This window comes from Pleurodeles waltl, chromosome 10 (genome assembly GCF_031143425.1).
Source record: "Pleurodeles waltl isolate 20211129_DDA chromosome 10, aPleWal1.hap1.20221129, whole genome shotgun sequence".
NCBI lineage: Eukaryota > Metazoa > Chordata > Amphibia > Caudata > Salamandridae > Pleurodeles > Pleurodeles waltl.
In genome coordinates, this window is record NC_090449.1 from 71910762 (window position 1) to 71931046 (window position 20285).

Below are 20285 nucleotides of genomic sequence, written 5' to 3' on the forward strand. Positions count from 1 at the left end.
TTGGTGAAAAAGTATCCAAGATTGGCCTGGGGGTAGAGTAGAGTGGTGCAGAGTAGCACAGAGTGGAGTGGTGTGGAGTTGTGTGAAGTGGCATAGAGTAGAGTGGCATAGAGTGGAGCAGCGTGGAGTAGCACAGAGTGGAGAGGCATGGATTATAGTGGAGTGATGTAGAGTGACGTAGAATAGAGTGACAGTGGCCTAGAGTGGTGCAGAGTAGCGTAGGAGAGTGCGGTGGCATAGAATGGAGTTGACTGGGGTAGCACAGAGTGGCATGGAATGTCAGCAGAGTGTCATAGCTTAGAGTGCAGTGGCACAGAGTAGTATAAATGTCGGTTTAAGAAACTAAAGCATTGATAGAGGCTGCAGATAGGGGAAAGCAACATAAATAAGAAGCCATATGCCAGTGTTAAAAGTAGGAAAGAACATTGCACATCCAGGAATAATAAAGATACAACTTACAAAAAAAGTGTGTTTCCAAAAAAGACGAGAGAGGACAAAGAGGAACACCTACTTGGTGAATGCTCGAGGGAGGAGCTGGCACAAAAAAGGAAGCAAAGCCTAAGAGAGCTAGGCAACTGTAAGATTGCAAACAAAAGTGACAACGAAAACAACGAATGGTATGCTACGGGCAGGTGGTAAACCTACTGAATAGTAAACAATATGCCTCACAGTGAATTGGCTCCATAGGCAAGACAAAAAGGAATCAAACGTGACAATGGTTGTGGAAAAATTATGCAATGAGATAGGAGACTGATTTATGTGCGAGTGTTTTTTTTAATGCATTTATGGCCTTAATTGGTATTGATATTATCTAAAACAACACTAATTCCATCACAGGAAGCAACATAATTAATTTTCATTTGTGAAGTTCGTATAAAGAAAGGGGTAGTAATGGAATAAAAGAATAGTCTGTGTGTGTGTGTGTGTAATAACAGTATACGACAAAGGGAATATTTTGGGAAAAAAAGTCTGGGATATCATACTAGAGTACAGTCACAATATTAGCAGTGCTAGGTGATAAAAAGAATTCTGTGTGAGAGAAGGTCTTGTACTTTCAAAGTGGTGCACATGATACTGATCAAGCCAGTGACATCTGTTATCTGTTTATTTATCCATCGTTGTTATCCTTCCAAAAGGATTTTAGACATGTTTTTCAGAGAGCAAGACGTTTGTTAATCAGCACCAACGATAAATCCTGGTTTTTAATTTTAGTAGTATTCGGCATCTGATGTTAATTTCGAGGTCGCAGATCTGTGCCCTTGTGATAGATCTCAATCTTTCAACTTGAGATACGTCCTAAATAGTGAGTCACTGTTGTTGTAACATGCTACCTCATTCATGTTTTGGGGTGATAGATGCAGGGTAGCGTTTTGTTTGCAATTTACGACTCAGTGTTTCAACTTGTATGTTATAATCTGAGAACGGACTTCAATACCAGTGTAATCACAAGAATTGGACTGAAGGTACATTTTCGCTTAACGGGCGGGGTGGAAACTATCACATTTTAACAAGTTGTTCCTGTCTGTCGGTCTCATTTTCACACCCATGTCGGTAGCAACCAAACCACCATCTGAAAAGATGTTAACATCTGGACAGGCTTTACTTTGGTTGCTCACTGCAAGTGTTAGATTAAAAAAAAAGACTTTCTAGTGTTGATCCATTTGAGAAAAACGCTTGCTCCCTCATGTGTACCATTCTATATGACAAAATCCCTGCTGTATCTGTTCCAAATACCTATATTGTCATTAAAGAGACTGTCAAAATTAAACATATCATTCACCTCAAACCTTCGTTAGTTTCTAGTATAGTTCAGTTAAATGTAGCATTCACGGGAGTAACCTTCCTTGTTTTGCAATACTATATGTTATGGAAAGTGTGGCTATTCTTTGTTTCAATCATCTCAATCTTCTTCGTAAATGCCTGTTCAAATGTAGAGATTTCAACTGGCATTGTTGAAGGGGGAGGTGTAAACTGGAGTTTTTCATTAATCCTGGTTTAAATCTCAGATTTGTCAGAAGATTCGACTTTGGTGAAAGAGACTTTTAGCCTAACTTTACGAAAGAATTCAGCCAACTCAGATCGCAGTCTGAAGATTCCAAGATAGGGCACGGATTCGAAGCCTAGTCCCTTACGGAGTACTCCCAATCGTGTATTGGTCAAAGTTCTGCCAGTTTAGGAACAGCTAGATACACTGCCTGTCCCTGGTCCTAGGTTCGATGAGTTGCTCGTCTCTGGGTCCTGATTCTATATCATGCTCCCTGTGTGCATGTTTTGGAGGTTTTCGTCGCACTGCCCTAAATATTGTCTTTTGTCTCACTATTGTCCCTGTCCTAAAAAAGGCATTTTGTTCATGCATGTATCATTCACTAAACAATACTCAAAAATAAATCCGGTTAGAAGATGACCCCCATCCAAATGCATCCATAACCTCTAAAGTTTGCTTCTCAGTAGCGTTACATGACTGTACAGAGGCATCTTCCTGTGATCGCAAAAAATGTGCTTGATTTGTGCTTTCCCAATTTTGATGTATCCTGAAATATTTGTATAGTTCATTTACACTCTTCTAAATTGTGTTGTGTGCACAGCCAAAATTACATCCTACAGCCTTCCCTTCCACACTATTGGTACCCAGCAAGATTGTCAAACATATTATCTTCCTTTGCAGTCAAAGAAAAGTAAACACCACGCTCTCGTTAAAAAGAGGAAATAGAAATTCTTCGAAAGACAGACTGATATTACACTTCAGTCTTTAAACACACAGCATATGTGACAAGATAAAAAGAAAATCTAAAGGCTCCTTTATTGCTTCATCGACTTCTGAACGGCAGCATGATTATTATGGCGTACTTCAGCAACCCCCAGTCCTCTACTTCCAGCGCCTGACATGAATGTGAAAATGAGAACGAGGATTCTTTAAGTTATGCGATTGGTAAAGAGCACTGACACATAGATGCCATAGTTTTCAGAGTGCTTATGTGTGACAGTTCCATGCTTTCAGTGTACTTATGAGTGCTATTCAACAACTAAATATGTAACTTAAAGTGACACTTTTCCCCGAGGAAAATGAAGTACATGGAAGAGACAAATATCAGAAATTATACTCTTTTCAGCAAAGAGAGGCTCTAAAAACTGCTGCAAAACACTTAAAATGGAAAGCAAGTAACCTACTACCCATTTCTAAGATGTTCCAACTATAAAACAATTAGGTCACCGTGAAATTAAATAATGAACATCAAAGACCAAAGTAGTTATAGAATCCTTTACACTATAAGCTGTCATGTCTTTGACTGCACCCTCACACTCTGATACACATTGACCCACTGCACTTCAGGGCTCTTTTGGACTCTCAGCTGTGTCATTAATAGTCCTCCCCACTGCAGTGGCAGGCTAAGCCAGAGTGTCTTGGGCTGGGTTTCTGGGCTGCAGGCAGTGAAGTATTTCAGGTGGCTACCCTCTGTAATGCTCAGACAGGCCTGGCTGGCTTGCCTGGTTGGGTCTCTGCTGTCACTTCTGTACTTGTTGTGTCCTCCATGCCCAGGCTGCTGGTACTCTGCTGACCACAATGCATGTCGCACTTGGAGCTTTGTGCACTGACCGTCTTCAAATCCAGTCTCTGTGGCAGTCACATCCAGGTCAAGAGAGCTCAGTCCAGTGGAGGCTCCGCCATGTGGGCGGAGGAGTGTTGTTTCCCCGCCTGCAGCGGCAGCCGCAAGACTTTTTAAAAGAAAACGATAATAACCTATGTTTTTTATCGTTTTCTTTAAAGGGGCAGCACCACGGGGGTGACGTGCATTATGGGGGAGTGCCCAGCACTCCCCCTTCACAGCACAAGTGTGTTTGGCCATCTGTCTCGGGCCAGCCAAACACACATGCGCTGTAGGCTCTCTACAGCCCAGCAACACAATTGCTGGGTTGGAGAGAGCCTGCACAGGATCCCAGTCTGCCTGGGAGCGCCCTGGCTGGGTGCTCCAAGCCAATCCTGACACTGCTCCAACGACTAGTGCAGGGCAGGCTGTGAGCCTGTGCCTGCAGAGGCAGAGGAGCGTCGAGGGACAAGGAGCAGCAGAGGAGGCGAGTTGTTTTCATATAAAATTTACCGTTCATTCCCTCTCTCCTCCGCACCTCCCCGCCCCACTCTGTCCCTTCCGCGGCCTGCTACTGGCTCAGTCCAGTGCAGTAGCACGCCACACGGCTTACCTGGAACCCCATCATGACCGGGAAAAACCTCACCCCCTCTGCCCACACACACAGAGCGCAGGCAATTGTTTATCCAGCACAACTAAGGCAATAGGGTGACCCTCACCCCAGGCAGCGGTTTGTCTGCCAATTAATGAAAGGATTTGAAAAACATCCTGCAGCAGTGCTGCTGTGCCCAGTAAGGTCGCAATTCTTCCCTGTGATCACGTGGGCTGATAAGGCGCTATTCTAGCGGTGCCAGGTGCCACACGGAAAAACAAAGCCTCCACCTGTCCAGAGTGCCTGCCTCTTAGTCTCATCCTCCAATCACCTGCGTGGTCACAGTGCGGTTTAGGCACCTGGCCAAAAAAAAGGCAAGATGGATCCACTTGGGGCACTCTCTCTTTTCTCTCCAGAACTATTATTGTATTATTTTGCCTGGGGCTGACAGAAGACAGTCACGTTGTTGCTGAGCATCTGTGGGCTGACGATGGGCCACAAAGCGCCCAGAGTGCATTCATTTAAGTTTCATTACGTTTTTATGGTCTGAGCATACCGTGACACACACATGCTCTCCATAGCACACTTGCTGCCAGCGAGTTCACTGCTCATAGTGTAGCATGGTTATACAGCAGTTCACGAACCCCCTCCCCCCGGGTGGTTTGGGAGAGTGCTATAATGCAGGACTAATGCATTTTAATGCTGTGATGTGGATATCAGCACTAAAATGGGTTCCTCTATCCCCTTGTGCGTGGTACTAGGCAAGGCTGTATTGGCAGAGATAGGTAGAATCAGCCATGAAGAAAATTAGGAGACAAGAAACATCTTCAAAGAAACACAGCACGTTTACTGCTTCATGAATTAGTGCGCAAGGTTAAAAACTGAAAGATCATGCACTCTCAAGGAGCAACTCCCCAAAATTGTTTTGAAAAAGACTTCCCAAAAAGTGAGCAGTTGTGGAAGAATACAAGGAGTCAGTGACAAACAGGATATTCTTCACAGAAGGGACAAAGACAAGCTGGACTGCCTAAAACAAATAAACAAATAAAGCCAGCAAATAGAAAGCAAGCAAGTGTGAATTACAAACGCAAATCTATTACTAAGCAATGGGTGGAATGTATTCATAGGGAAGCTTTCAGCATGTCCCCAATATGCCGTTGCAACCTAAGATGAACCCCAAAGCTTGGGACCGATCATTGAAGCTAAATGCATCATCATCTCAGATCTCTTGACAGAGGCCTCAATCATGACAGGGAACTACCCTAATTCCTTATAGACTAACACAACTGAGTTACTCACTGTTGTGGTCCACAATATCTCATAACTTCACATATTTTTTAACCACACAAACTGTTATATTTTACAAATGAATTTAGAACCACATCCAAAGTGCTTGTAGTGAAAAGATTGGAGGAGGGAATTTAAATGTAATCTGATGTACACTTTTTACATCGTTTCTGAATGGAATGTGCAGCTTTTACCTTTTGTTGACCCCCTCAGTGCCACATACCTCCATACACCTTTGTTGTGTCATTTCTACAATTCAAAATAATTTTGGCATCATGGAAGTATCAGCTGGAAAGAATACACTAGGGGATGGTGCTAAATTGCATTCTAAAGGCACAATGTATTTACATCCGATGAATTGTATTATATCATCTAGTACTACACTGCGATTGCCATTAAAATACTGTTATCTATCCAATTGCTGTAATACTCATCATTTATATTTTTTGCTCACAGCTACCTAAATGCAATGTACTGTATCTATACTTTGATAATTCTCAAGATGTAAAATGTGTTGACATCAGGATTTCGTTTTCCTGGTCCACAAATTACTGTTATTTTCTCCATCCGTTCCTTTGAGACTAACCATCAGAACGCTAAATTCTTATATGATGGAATTTCTCATTCACAGCTACTTCCTTTGTTACTTACTAGTTATTGCATACTACTTACCTGGTGTTATCCACTTTGTTCTGCTGTTAACACCTGCTTTGTGATCTCACCAACCCTTCGAGCTTCTCCATAGCAACAATCTTCTTTATTATGTTGTTACTATGTCACATGCTCTTTATGATTCCTAGCGCTCTTATATGACTCTCACCAACACAATTATTATCTGAAAATCTATTACCATAGGCACATTACTTCTCTTAATTTTCTTAGAATTTTGCTTTCTTAATCAAAACAGTAGGCCACATCATATTTTTCGGACAGCCTTTTTTCTTCTTTCATTCCTTCAAAATGGACCACCTTCCCTATATTCAGAGCTGTGTCATGTTTATGAAACAGTTATAGATCGCACATATCCGTTTAGTCACTTATTTAGCCCTCATCAATTTCTTTAAATCTGTTTCTTCATTAGTTGCGCTTTCACTAGGCACATTTCAACATGGCACCAGCCACATAAAGTCTACTTTAGTCTGTCATTTATTTTTTGTCCATACACGCAAGCTGATGGACAGCTACAGAGACCAAACTTTAGTCTGTCATCTGTTTCTCACACTAAGGTGCTATTTCAGAATTCTCACTATAACTACCAAAATCATTCATTGTTTTCCACCTTAGCACATGCTATCCTTCTTATACTTCATCTCTTTACTCCATCACACTTTTATAATTTGGGTACTTTATGACCACACATGCATACATTTTTCACTACTTTTTTTAGACTCCATTTTTGACATTGTGTGTCATCAATACCAGCTATGAATTACTGCTTCATTTTGTACTGCCACAATCATAGCAGCTGGAGGCTCATTTTGCTTTTATAATAATAGTTGTGATGTCACACTTATTTGCATATGCCCAGATCAGCATCTCAGTACATAATGACTTTTTTCTCTGTTGACACATACATTATATTTGGCAAAAAGCACGTATACATAGTATGTATCAATTGTATATGGATTATCTTGACAACTATTGCTATTTTGCTTTCTCCCCGTAGAATAATTCCTAACTGTTCACCTGTTAGCCTATCATAACCCAATTAGATGCAACTGCATCCTTAACAAACATTGTCCTACCTGTTTACAACAACTTATGATTAGTACTAATGGCTTTCCTTGTGGGTATCATTTCCTAAATTTTTGTTCTCTCTCTCCCCACTTTAAAGTTCTATTTCTACCCTCATTTTAAGTTTTAACCATCTATTCAATTTTTCTTGACTAGTACACAACGCTCTGGTGTAATCAACTTATTTTGTGTAACTTTTTGGAGCACCTCACTCCTATACTTGACCATGGATTCTCCTCCTTCGCTCTGGCCTTAAATGTAGGATATATTTGACATGCTATAATCATTAACAAAAGACGTATGTAAATTTTACCAATTTTGCTAACTTGCGTCTTTGACAAAGCACATGTTGGCTGTTTCAGATGTAGTAGATGCCTAAGACTTTATGCTGACTTAAGGGAAGGTAAAATGATTAAACCCACAAGAAAAACCCTTTCTTGTTTAACTGGATATCTACAATAGAACTGTGCTACATTACTATGGATTGTGCTCCTATGTGCTTGTTATATAAATACTTTTTACTAGTGCACTTTTTATATTTGTAATTGAAATACATCTAAAAATTGACATTTTTAACATAACTTTTATAAGTCTACATTTTAGACCACTAAATTTTTCACTTTGTTTAAACAACTTTCAAACTTACTGACTAGGAATAATAATATCACCAGTTTTTTAATACACTTTAAACCATTAGTAAAGCAGCAGTCAACATTGTACAAATACCACAGAAACATTAAGTCTTAAATCTCATGTATCTACATAAACAAACTGTTCCTAGGTGTAATTGAGCACAAGAACTAGTTCAACAAAGAAATGGTCCTCATGGTTGCAGAGAAAGGATACAGAGTCCTGGTGCTGCACAGTGCGGGTGCATATCCCACTGTGAGCTTGCCAGAAGCGCACTGTGTGATCATACCCAGCTGTTGCCAAGATCACTGGATCACTGCCCACTGTCCCCTGGCTTGAGTTCATGATTCTAACCAGCACCTGAAGGAACAAAAATAAGTAGAGATACAACTATTAGACACAAGACGGAGTGACAAAGTGGGTCAGCATCAAATGAAAATGGATGACATAGCTGGGAAACAAACTGCCGCCTAAGTCAAATGTTCAGTACCTTGGATGTTAATAGAGCTTTCTTGATTTATACTGACAGGACTTAGCATTACAGAAAGACCAATCACTTGTTTGTGATGTCTGGTCAATTTGTGAGGGGTAGGACGGCCACGAAAATGACTTTGGAGACAGTCAAGATCAACCTGCTTCTGGCAGGACAAGAGGGTCCTGGAAAATCTTATACTCAAGGAAGATCAACAAGGAGGAAGGCTACATTGTAGGCTGAGTTGCAAGCTGCATCTATAGTGTGATCTGCACAGCCGCAAAATGGTCATCAGAGTACACTTTTGTTAGACATTAACTACTGAATCACGTGCAAACTAATTTGGGTATAGGGGTTTTCAAATCTGCATTATCATAACTCATTCAGCTCTATTGTTGGATGTATTCCTTTATGTGTGTTAAATTTGGGTTTTGCATATTTAACATTCCGCAGTCTGTTTATTCTTTAAATATTCAAAGATTGTAGCTTTGGTATACCTCATTAGTAATGAATGGAACCAGGAATGGTCTGGTGACTTACCGGTAATCTTCTTTACCCTAAGTCCATTTGGTCCTTCTCAGACTTATTACACCCCACCCACTTGGCCTCTTTTCAAAACTTTGGCTGTACTTTGATAGATACAGGAAGAGCCTGGAATTGCCAGAAACTTTATGATATCCAGTATGGGTATGCTCCTACTTTGTGCCTGTCTCAAGGTGGCAGGCACATCATTAGTAAGGTCTGTGATGAAGATGGGATTAATTAAGGGTAAGGAAGATTACCAGTAAGTAACGAGGCCATTAGTACTATCAGATCAGAGTTATCTTACCACTATCCTGCAGTTGAGCCTACTGGGCACACAAGATATTTTTCAGCAGGCTCCTTAACTTCTTAAAATATTTCCATTTCCAACGCGGACTACTGTGATTTTTTTGGGTGGAGGGTGGGGGGGGGTTACTGGGACTAGGACCTGCCAGCAGACAGGGGTCCGGTCCTGAACAGTGGACTCCACTTCCAGCTACATGGATGGCCAGGAAGTGGAAAAGGGAGAACAGGAACTGGCAGTCTTGAGACAGGTGGGGATAAGGAAGGGTGACCAGAGCAAAGGTCTGGTTATGTGTAGCAATGTGTAATTAGTAAGGGAGACTAGAGCATGCTTACAAACACCTGGATTAGACTGTTGGCCCATTGAGACAACATGATATAAAATTAGCTTAATCTGACATCAGAAAAGCATACAAAAGAGAAGAGATGACAACGAAAGTGAAAGAAAAGTGAAGGTGCAAGAAAGTATAAACTAAGATAAAATGTTGTCCAGAAACAGAGACTACCCCAGAGAAGGTGGTGCATAAAGTGATCACACATACACACACCCACACACACACTCACACCTATATACATATACGAAAAAGGAAAGTGTGTTGGGGAATATATCCAATGTGGAGTCAAACCGCAGTCCAGTATGAAAATGGCACAAGCAATAGGGTAGTTAAGAAGGAAGATGAAGAAACAAGATAAAGCAGGTCCACTGCTAATAAAACTTTGGTGACTAGTAGGGTCCGTGCCTTTGCAAAAAGAATTAAAAGAACCTCGGGCAGTGAAGTGTGCAGACAAGCAAATGAAAATAGTTCATACTAGCACACAAGCAAATTATAGGGCTGAGTGATGCCCGGTCATTAATGAACAGCCTCACAGTAATAGAACATGAGAAAAACATCTTGCAAAAATGAAACCAAGCAGACCGAACTAAAAAATACTGGTTGTCTGCATCCCAACCAAAGAGGAAGGAGGTGAAAGGAGGCTGAGTCCGTCAAACAGCCATCCAAGATGCATGCTGCAAGCAGCACTCAAGAAGAAACATTCTCATATGGAAGGCCACCTGGAGACTATAGAACTGACAGAATAATGCATTGTAGAACGCTGCCATAGTGGAACAACCAGAAATACAAATCAGTTGGCATCATATACAGACTTGAACACACCACCTGCTAACGTTGTAACCCAATTAACCCAACAGCCCCAGAATCTTCAACGATCAGATGCTCTTCTAACAAACTAGCAGGAAGACAATCAGAAGTTCCCTCCTCTTTGGGATGGGGTGGTCATATCATCTGTATCAAGTGCAGATAGGGGTGGGGCGGAGAGATGTGGTGTTGTGACACTACGCCCCTCAGCAGACAGACATCCTGGACGTCAGACTCCAGGGCCTGTGATCATGGGTGAATAGAAAGGAGAGGACAAGAAAAATGAAGTCTTGTGACAGGCAAAGACGAGGAAGAGTGACCAGAGGCAAGCGCTGGTCGAGTCTAGATGTGTGTAATTAGGCAGAATAAAACCTCCTTACAAACACATGGTAGTCAGATTGTCCATTTAGTCACTGCCCAGCAATTGTAAGAGGATGCAGTAACTACTGGGAACAGCACACTGGTGAGACGACTCCTATGCAGCTTTGATTCAGTGTGCTGTCCTGCAGCCTGGGTTATCCAAGAGTTAAACTATGCACACAAGTCACAAACTGGTACATGAGCAGCAAATTTACTTTAAGTGTGTTTCTGTAGATAATCCTTCAACTTTTGCAAAGGGCATTCCACTATGCGGGAACACATTGCAATGTCTTTAGTAACTTTTGATTAAAATACTTTTTTGGGGCGCCTCAGCTGTGCATGTAAACGAAGACAGCCTCTAAAGGTGCCAAATAAACAAAGTCTTGCTTCCAGGTCACCTAAATTTGCAGATTGTAAGATGCCAGGGCCCCACCTCATAACTCTCTGGGAGACTGGTTGACAGCTTCTGCTGCATAGTCGCTCTGGCAACTTGTGCAATTGGCTGACCCACTGTATACTGCTCTCAGTCAAAGAACTCTGGTGAGAGGACAAAGGGGAGCTCGGAGCCTCAAGATCTTGCTAGATGTGGCACTGACAATACGGCTAATTTCAGTCCTAGGTGCAGCAGTGAATGCTCCTTAAAGCCTGCTCTTTGTATGCTGCTCAGAGGGCCAACAGCCGTTTCATACATGGTTGCTGCAAAGGCCCTAGTGGAGATCGAGACAGCCCATCTGCGATGTCCTGGGGATCCACTGCTCGATGCTGTCCAGACAGGAAAGAGAATACCTATGAAGTCCTGCACTCACTACACAGCCCAGTCAGAGGACCGAGGGCCTAAGTTGGCACAACAAGGACGTTGTAAGAGCAGAGACGGACATAAACTGTAACAAGCTGGGCTAAGATGCTGTAATATCTGTATGAGAACCACAGCCACCTCTCCTCTGGGTCAGTAGCACACTCTAGCTACCTTGAATACAAAATTAATAAAACCTAGCCACAGGTTGCAGAACCACATTTCCAGCTTCAAGCAGTGTTTGCACAGAAAAGCTTTTTGTGTGATGAGCATTAAAATGAATTAGACCACTCTGCAATACGTGGCTCTTGGGAGGGTTGTGACAGATGGAGATGTAAAAAAAATGCAGAACTTACCAGGGTTGGGGAGTGGGGGTTGCCAAATGTTTGTCATATTTCCTGACCAACCTTCATAAAGCTATTATTGCCAATACGTTGCCTTCAACTCCTAAACTGGGCTTAACTATTACATTAGCGTGCCAGGATGAGTGACATAAGGACCTCTTTACTTACTCACTAAATATTATATAATACACATATATGTTTGCTATATTTGTATAGCACAAACCTAGCCGAGAAGGCAGTGAAGCACTGTACAGGGTCATAGGCAAAAAATAAGTCATTAAGTGATTGTAGAGGTAGCTGGGTTCTGAGAATGGAAGTGAACATTACTTCTTTTTGATGTAATGTTCCTCAAAGAATAGTGTCTGCTGCTCTTTCCTAAACAGAAGCTGGGTTGGGAAGGCCCGGATGAACAGAAGGTGTTGTTCCAGATCAGATGTCTTCAAACTGTGGGGGCGCCCCTTGGAGGTGTGTAGCTGCATTCTAAAGGGACACCAATAACTCTGCAACAACTTGCAAATTTAGGTGGCCTGGAAGCAAGACTTTGTTTATTTGGCACTTTTACAGGTTGTCTTCGTTTACATGTACAGCTGAAGCGCCGAAAAAAAGTATTCGAATCAAAAGTTACTAAAAATATTGCAGTGTGTTCCCGCACAGTAGAATGCCCTTTGCAAAAGTTGACTGATCATCTTTCAGTTGCTTATTGCTGTATTTGGTTGTAAAACTGACACTAATGAGGTGAAGTCTTTGCCCAGACAGTGTCACCAAGAATTAAAAATTGACAAAACAATGAAGTAAGATCACAGAATATTCTGCATTATGCCAGATGCTTTGCCTTTTCTTGACACTTAATTTGGCCCAACCCTGCTGCATATTTTCAGTGGTCCTGGTAATAAGTAATCAGCCTATACGTGGGAACATTTTTATAAGGACGTACTCCAGAACTCAGCTGGTAACACCCTCATGTTACCTCTCAAGCAGAACAAATCGCTGTCACCTTGGACACCCAAATGACCATCAGTTAAAGCCTATACTGGCTCTCAAGCAGTCCTCATATTTAGTGATGAATTAATTTCAAACATTTACATTTCTTTCAGATAGCAGGCACCATGGTGAAAAGGCCTGTTTCTTATTTTGTTTTCTGTATCTCTCTTGGCTTTACGGCTGTGGCGTCCAGCCACCTTTCACTTTCAGGTAGAGACATCTCAAGATCAGCCTTAACCTTTAACGTATGGTTGTTTTTGTAAAAGAATAAGTCCCGGGAGTAATAAGGAGGAGGCCAGCATGGCTGCGTACAGATGTGGAGCCCTGATCCTCTGGTCCCCTGTTGCCTCAGAGTAATTACCCAGGAGAAAGAGGCAAGGAGCCATATCAATGGAGTGTCAGAGATATGCAGGCTTATTTGTTGTTTACAAATGAACAGACACAGCTTACTCAGAGATGCCTGTGGGGAAGGGCGAGTGGGGTGATAGATTGTGCTCTTATATTTTTAAAGGCCATCACTATCATTACAGCATTAGGTGCTGTGGCTCCGCGGCAAAGGGTGTTAGTGGTCGCTGCAACCCAATTATGGTTGTCCTACAACAAAAGAGAGCAGCAGGGGCCCCATTCGCTAGTAGTAGGGTTCATGTCACGTTTGCTGTCAATGGAAAAGAACTCAAACAACAAGGGGAGGGCAAGATGTGCTTTGTGATAGTCCAGTGAATTGGACAAAGCAAACAGCCTCCTTCACAAAGCTGTAGGTACAATTGGTACTACAGGTGCAGGGACACCATGGCCCTGCAGTACCAGGGGCCAACTAAAACTATTATGGCTCTTTTACTATCCTTTCATGCTTGCAGTGGGGCCCATTACACACTTGTTTTGGGTTGCTTAGCAATGGGCCAGAAGGGGAAAACCGAAGCACAGGAGGCACCTTAGTTGGGCCTCACTGAGATGGAAGGGAGGGGAATGGGGGCAGGCTGGGAGCCATGTTTTTAACAAATGGCAGAGGATGCAGCCCACTTCGAAATGCAGTAGCTATTATTAGTGAATCAGGTGAAGCAGCACTCGGGTCCAAGGGGCACACGGTATCACAGTTATGACTGTTTTCCTTTAATAAAAGGTTATGAGGGCTAATTTTCATTGCTACCATTAGGCCAAAGGGCACCTCTGCTGCAAAAGGAGAGGAAACATGTGGGCGATTTTCTTCTTAAAATGGAGGAGATGTGGCCTAATAGTGAGAGTTGCTGACTTTGGAACTGGAGAACCAGGTTCAGGTCCCAGCATTGGCTCAACATGCTGTGATTCTGGGCAAATCATTTAATCTACCTGTGCCTAAAAAAATACATCAATCTGATCTTGTGTAATGTAACTGGTGCTCATATAAAGTGCTCCAATGTGCTTTGGCTGAATGTGCAATATATATACATATATATATATATTCACTGAAAAAAACTAAGGTTACAGGGACGTTATAGTTAGGTTCATGTTTTACCCACACAAAACCACAGATATTCAGCAGTTAGAGTTATACTTATGTTAAGAAACTATAACTCATGGCCTAAAGTTATTTTCTGGCCTGAGTTATAGTTTCTTCTAATAAGCAGATCTATAACTGCTGAATTTCTATGCTTTTGTGTGGGTAAAACGTGAACCTAGTCCTTTGTTTCCGTTGGTAACTGCTTTACGTTTGTCCCTGATACACGGATAATTGCACTTTTGCCGATAACTTTGAGCTAACTTCTTTTTCCTTTTGTCTCTCTCTTTGCGCTTGCGGCTGCACTTTGAACCTTATGTCAACAACTGTTTTTCTTTTTATTTTCAGTTTGTGTGGAAAGGAAAGTCCAGTTAGGAATTTACAACGGTCATAGCTCTACCTCGAGCAAACGCAAGACCCATTGCCTTGCTAGTGCTTGTCATTAGCTGCAGCATTGCTTTTTACATTATACGTTCTCTCTTCTTCCCAGTTTTATTTATTTAGCTATCTAAACATTCGACATAGAATAAATAATTTAGAATAAACATCACGCTAGCGTCTTCCTGCTTTGCGCCCTACCTCCACCAAGCAAGAAGAATAATATTTCTTACTTACCGGTGATGAAACTGGTTACTTTTTCTGTACCATAGCAAAAGTGTCACTCTGGGTAGCAGTTTCCATTTCACACACTTGAGTTCCCTCCGTTGGTCAAGGGATGTAATTTGGTGGTGATCTGGTGATTCGCCTTACGACCGAAACATGATGATACGGGCCCTGTGGCAGCTCTCATGCTGAATTTAAAGAGTGACTGTGGTCTGATCCTACGAAAGCTACATTCACCAAGCTAATTTGAAGTGATAGGCCTCTGAGCCAGAAGCTCCTTGCAGCCTTGTAGCTGGAGCAAGACTGTGGCATTTAAAGAGCCACTTCTAAAGTGTGGGTTGCGACTAACATGACTTTGGTAAACGTGCCCCATTTTCCATTGCAGAGCTAAATGTGATTAGCTTTCATGAAGGTATTGGTGTGTTTTGGTGAACAAAAAAGAGCTGTTGGAAAGAACCCTCAGCCAGGAGGCACATGTCACTTCACTGTCCAAGAAGGAGAGGGCACGGAGAAGACATGACAAGCAGAGCTGTCAGCTACTTCACCCTTTGGAAACAGCATGAATGCGATCGTTCAGAAGTCTGAACGGGTGTTCTGTGAGGATCATCTTTGCTTCCTCGAGTTTTCCAAGAGGATTAAAGGGCTGCAGGCGTCACAGAGCTCGAGAATAAGGGCAAGTGTATTTGGAACACACTTGCTCAGGTGCTCACTCACGGGGAGGGCAGTAAGTACTCCGAAAGGAAGACATTAGGGAGAGCACTGCTGCGTTGGGGTCGACATTAGCAGTGACTTTCCCGGTAGCGTTTCTAGCTTCATTAGGGAGAAGACCAGTGCTTTAAATGGGCCGGTAATCTCCGGTACTGAGTACCGGCACTTTTTTATTTTGAGAGGGAGAGTACCGGCATATCTCAAGAAAAAGGTAATACTTTTAATTGGAGAGTACCGGCACTTCTCAGAAACAAGCAGGCACTCTGATAGAGAGTACCTGCACTTCTATTTTTCCATTTAAAGCACTGGAGAAGACTGAACACATGATATCCCGCACTACTTAGTAAACTTGCAAATCCTCAAGTCTGAACAAGGATGTCTCGTTCAGCCAGCCATCTTCTGCTGAGTTCACCCCTCATCCCAGAGAGGACAGATCTTTTCAGGGGCTTGGCCACTTATGTATGTAGCAGATTTAATGTAATTTGGCCTCCTGCTTGTGCAGAGTGTCATACACAGAAATAGCTTGGGAAGGCTTCTAGTACTTGCTTGTATATGCCAGAAGATATGTTGTGTTGAAATGGAGAGGCAGCCAGTTGGATTCTTCTCCAGCATCAATTCTTGAGTTTGAATTAGGTTTGGGACCAGCTCCAGATAGTGCGCTGTCATCCCCCTGACGTATGTAGCAGCGCCCACATACACTCAGCGTGTTCCACACGAGGAGCAACAGAAGGCCCGTATGTCCTTTTCTGCTTGTTCAGCTGCATATGTCTCACTACAGACAACCTACAACTAGGGATCAAATGGAAAACGTCTGGAACCAACAAAGAAAACAAAAATACAGAGTGCAGTGTCAAAGTTACAAGTTGCTTCAGGATCCGCAGCGATTTTAAAGTGTTTTGACAATCTCAATATCAACTGCAATGATCTGTAGATCAATGTGTGATCTGTAGGAATGCCAGACATGTCTTTCTATGTTTATAACTACACATATTATATTTTTAAGTAACACTCTATATAAACTGATTTTATTTTTACTACTTAATGAGACGTGATTTTTTTGCTGTATCGCTGGTGGTACCTCCCTCCATTAGTGTTGAAATGTTGTAGTAAGTATATCTGTAACCACTGAAAGAAAACAACATCAAAAACGGTCTCCAACTGAAGTTGTCAAAGTGGGATTCTTTCAACTTTCCTATAGACTCATATGTTACTAATAGCAGTGAGTGGTCTGATAAATATTGTGTCCAGTAAACCTCCTCTAGAATCTTTTAACTGTGCTGGCTATGCATTAAACATCAATGCAAGCTGCTATGCGTTCCCGCTGCAGGTGTAAAGCATGAGTATATTTTAGCAGTTGTGCGTGGGAAGTGCCATATAGCAATTAAACCCCTACCCACCACCATTTCTCTAAGGCTGATAGTCATAACTGGCTTAGTATTCTATCTAAGAGGGTGCCGATCCATAACCCTGGCAAGAATACAATTAAAATCCCCCGCCCAGATAACCATGATATGCATATACAAATTGTGGATCCAAGCATGTTCCTAAAGAAGTCCTCATCATCTGTATTTGGAGCATATAAATTGAAAAAACACATGATGTGGGCATCTAAAGCACCCATTATTACAAGGTATCTGCCCTCCGGAATATAATGGCACCCTTTAGCTTAAAGGGGATTCAGGCCGCTATCCATAAAAGGATCTCTCTGACACAGCTAGAATAGGACATATCATTTAACTGGCTTCTCCATTTTTTTTTTTTTTAAGTTTTTATAATATCACCAAATATGAATCACTTGCAGCATAGTGATTCCCACCGCATAGCACTTCAAATGGGTATTCGCTCTATGTCACTTTATATGTTTATTCAATCCCCGGACCTTCCAGGAGATTTTCTTATGCCTGTCACTTAACACTAAGTAAAATTACCTAATAGCGTTCAATCACAGATGTCCAGGGTGGCAACAGTGATGCAGGTAAGATATCTAATTCAATGTATGTTTGCAGTCGAAGAAGAAAAACAACTATAACATTCAAACTCTTCAACATGCCCTTTCCACACCAAAGCACTGTGCGCATACATCAGTTGACCATTACAATAGTCACACTAAGCAGATGAAACCGCCAAACACCCTAACAGGCCAGTCTGAGAGCCCTTCGTTACACTGCAGAGGACCTCACTTGGGCCCCTAGTGCTGGTCCCAAATCAAGAGTAGGCACCCAAATTTCAAGATACAACTCTTGCAGCTGTTCTCTGCCCTTGCTAATAGTAAGGATACCCATCCTCATTAATATATCAAGGCTTCTCTCTGTTCTTGTGAATTGGGTAGGGGAGCTCAAACCTAACAAGCTCATTAACTATCAACAGATAACCACCTACAGGACCTGGTCACCAAGGGACCATTAACAATCCTAATCCATCTTTGAGCCCTACCACCAGCATTCACATGGACCTTGTTTGTAAAATCCTTGCTTTCTTTGTGCAAGGAATGTCCCTGCCCCCCAGTCCCACAATATAACCAAAAAGGGCCATATTTACATAAAAAAGTCAAAGTACAGTTGCCCTCATTCAAATCCTCATTTGCTTGTGTGGAAGGATCACGTCTATTAAGAAGTTCCCCTTGTCCACATGCTCAGAGGTTACTTCTAACAGTGTTCAATTCCCCTGTACCTTAATGCCTCCCATTACAGTCAACTGAGATGTCCATGGTCACACAGACCCAATTGGCTTCCCAGATCCAGGTCTATTAGTTTGCTTTTCTCCAGTCATCCAGGTAGCTGCCATTTCAATCCAGTCTTACTCCTCTGTTGGAGAGGAGAAAAGGTAGGCTTTTTTCGTATTGAACCCTAAGCTTTGCAGGGAATATCAGACTTTATTTCAAGTTCATGTCCTGGAGTTTTCTTTTAACCGGGAGAAAGTCCCTATGTATGTCTTGCAAATTTTTGGTGTACTCTATAAAGGTAAGCATTAGCCTTCACTCATATTGAGGTTACCCTTCACTTTCACATGTTGCAGAATAACATCCCAATCACAGTGGTTGAAAAGTCTAGCAATAACTGCCTGTAGAGGTGTATCCCAGAGCAGAGTGGCCACAAAAACTCTATGGGCAAGTTCAGCTGTGGAAAATCTAGAGAGGCATTTAGGCTTGAGCATATTGGTTATCCATTTTTCAAGGGAGGGTTCTGCCGAGGGTTCCTCATTTTTTTCTGGAAATCTCAGAAACCTCAGATTGTTGCACCTAGAACAGCCCTCTACATCTTCAATGCTCTTCTTCATTTTGCCCACTGAGTTGTTAGAAAAGCCACTGCCGCTCTCAAATTCTTGACCTCCTCTTGTAGTAGAAGAACTTGTTCCTCAGTCTCCATTACCCTCGCTGTTATCTTACACAAGTCCACACAAAGTAAGTTCACCTTGATGGTCACAGTATTGATCTTTCCCTACAGTACCACCGTTGACCTCTTTATGGCTACCAGTATATCCAATGAAGAAGCTCTGTACGTGACTCCGTGGCTTCTCATGCTGGGGAATTTCAAGTCTGTTGCTCAGGCTCTTCAAGCATAGCGTAGTTGACCATTTTATTGATCTGCATGGGTTTCATTGTGTTATCTTTCCCCATATTGCCATTAACCTTCAGGCAGCAGCTGCCCAGTGATGCCCCCCTTCCGCGTAGAATGATGGAATATTTCTTGGTGAGTATGGCAGAGGAGGTAATCTCACAGATCTGCATATTTAAAAAAACAAAGACTATTCTCAGTGAAAGAAAAGGCAAATGTTTGCTAAAACGCTATCCCTCACAAACCCTTTTCCAGTGATTACATGAAGGGCAATGACGCCCAGAACAACTTCAGCACCTTTGTATAGCGCTCTGCTGTAGATATGAAATATATGAATGTGTGCTGTCTTGCTCACTCACTCTCAGAATCCAGAAGCAAAATGGTCTCTTCGTGCTTGAAACTGAACGTTCCTAGATTCATGTAGTGACAAAAGGGCAATTCTGTAACACCAGACAAACCAAGGATGAGGGGATGTATACAGGGAAAATAGAACCACAAGGGTTTTGAACTGTAGTGCGCAAATAGATTTACCAGAACAAGCCATCAATGTATAATATTGTTACTGTACAAATCATTCTTGTAAATACAAAAGATGTGACAGTAAAAATAATATATATCTCCATCAAAGAAAGGACGCGGCACTCCGTGAACCTTTGATTTTCACTTTGTTTTATTATTGACAATCACCCTACCAACGCGTTCGACCATCACAGTCTTTCTCACGGTAACAGAGCAACATATGGATGAAACACTAAGAACATTCATAACGTTATTACTAGATGAAAAATATGATGTGGGAAGGATCAAAATTTGTAGAAACAGCAATAATGCGCCAGGTACTAGACCCAGCGAACTACAACAGAGATCCTTTTAGCACAGAGGTGCCAAACAATACCGTGTTGTTCATATGCAGTTTTCACAGGGAGAAGCAAATTTGTATTGGCGTGATTTTGAAGATTCAACATAATGAACTACATGTCCTATAATGCATCCTAATGGGCAGCACAGGGAAAATATATAAAGAGATTAGAGAAAGGACTCACCTACCTTGAGAAAGACAGAGAAGGTCAAAGAACATTGGTGGAGCGACTGTTAACAATAAAACAAAGTGAAAATCAGAGGTTCACGGCATTTGGTGTCCTTTCTCTGAAGATGGAATATTCCTGAGCGATGGGTCGAGCCCCTGGTGCTAGCACCAGCTGAGT

The 20285-nt window shown here is 42.1% G+C and overlaps 1 protein-coding gene across 3 annotated transcripts in view; it reads right to left on the minus strand.

Annotated features, from left to right (window-relative positions):
• The window catches only part of MLST8 (MTOR associated protein, LST8 homolog), a 114979-nt gene that overhangs the window by 78809 nt on the left and 15885 nt on the right, over nt 1-20285 (minus strand). For all 3 annotated transcript variants that reach the window (XM_069209727.1, XM_069209725.1, XM_069209726.1), the window contains exon 2: nt 8044-8187. In XM_069209727.1, coding sequence (XP_069065828.1) covers nt 8044-8172 — 129 coding nt within the window. In that variant the 5' untranslated portion in view covers nt 8173-8187. The remainder of the gene's footprint in view (nt 1-8043; nt 8188-20285) is intronic.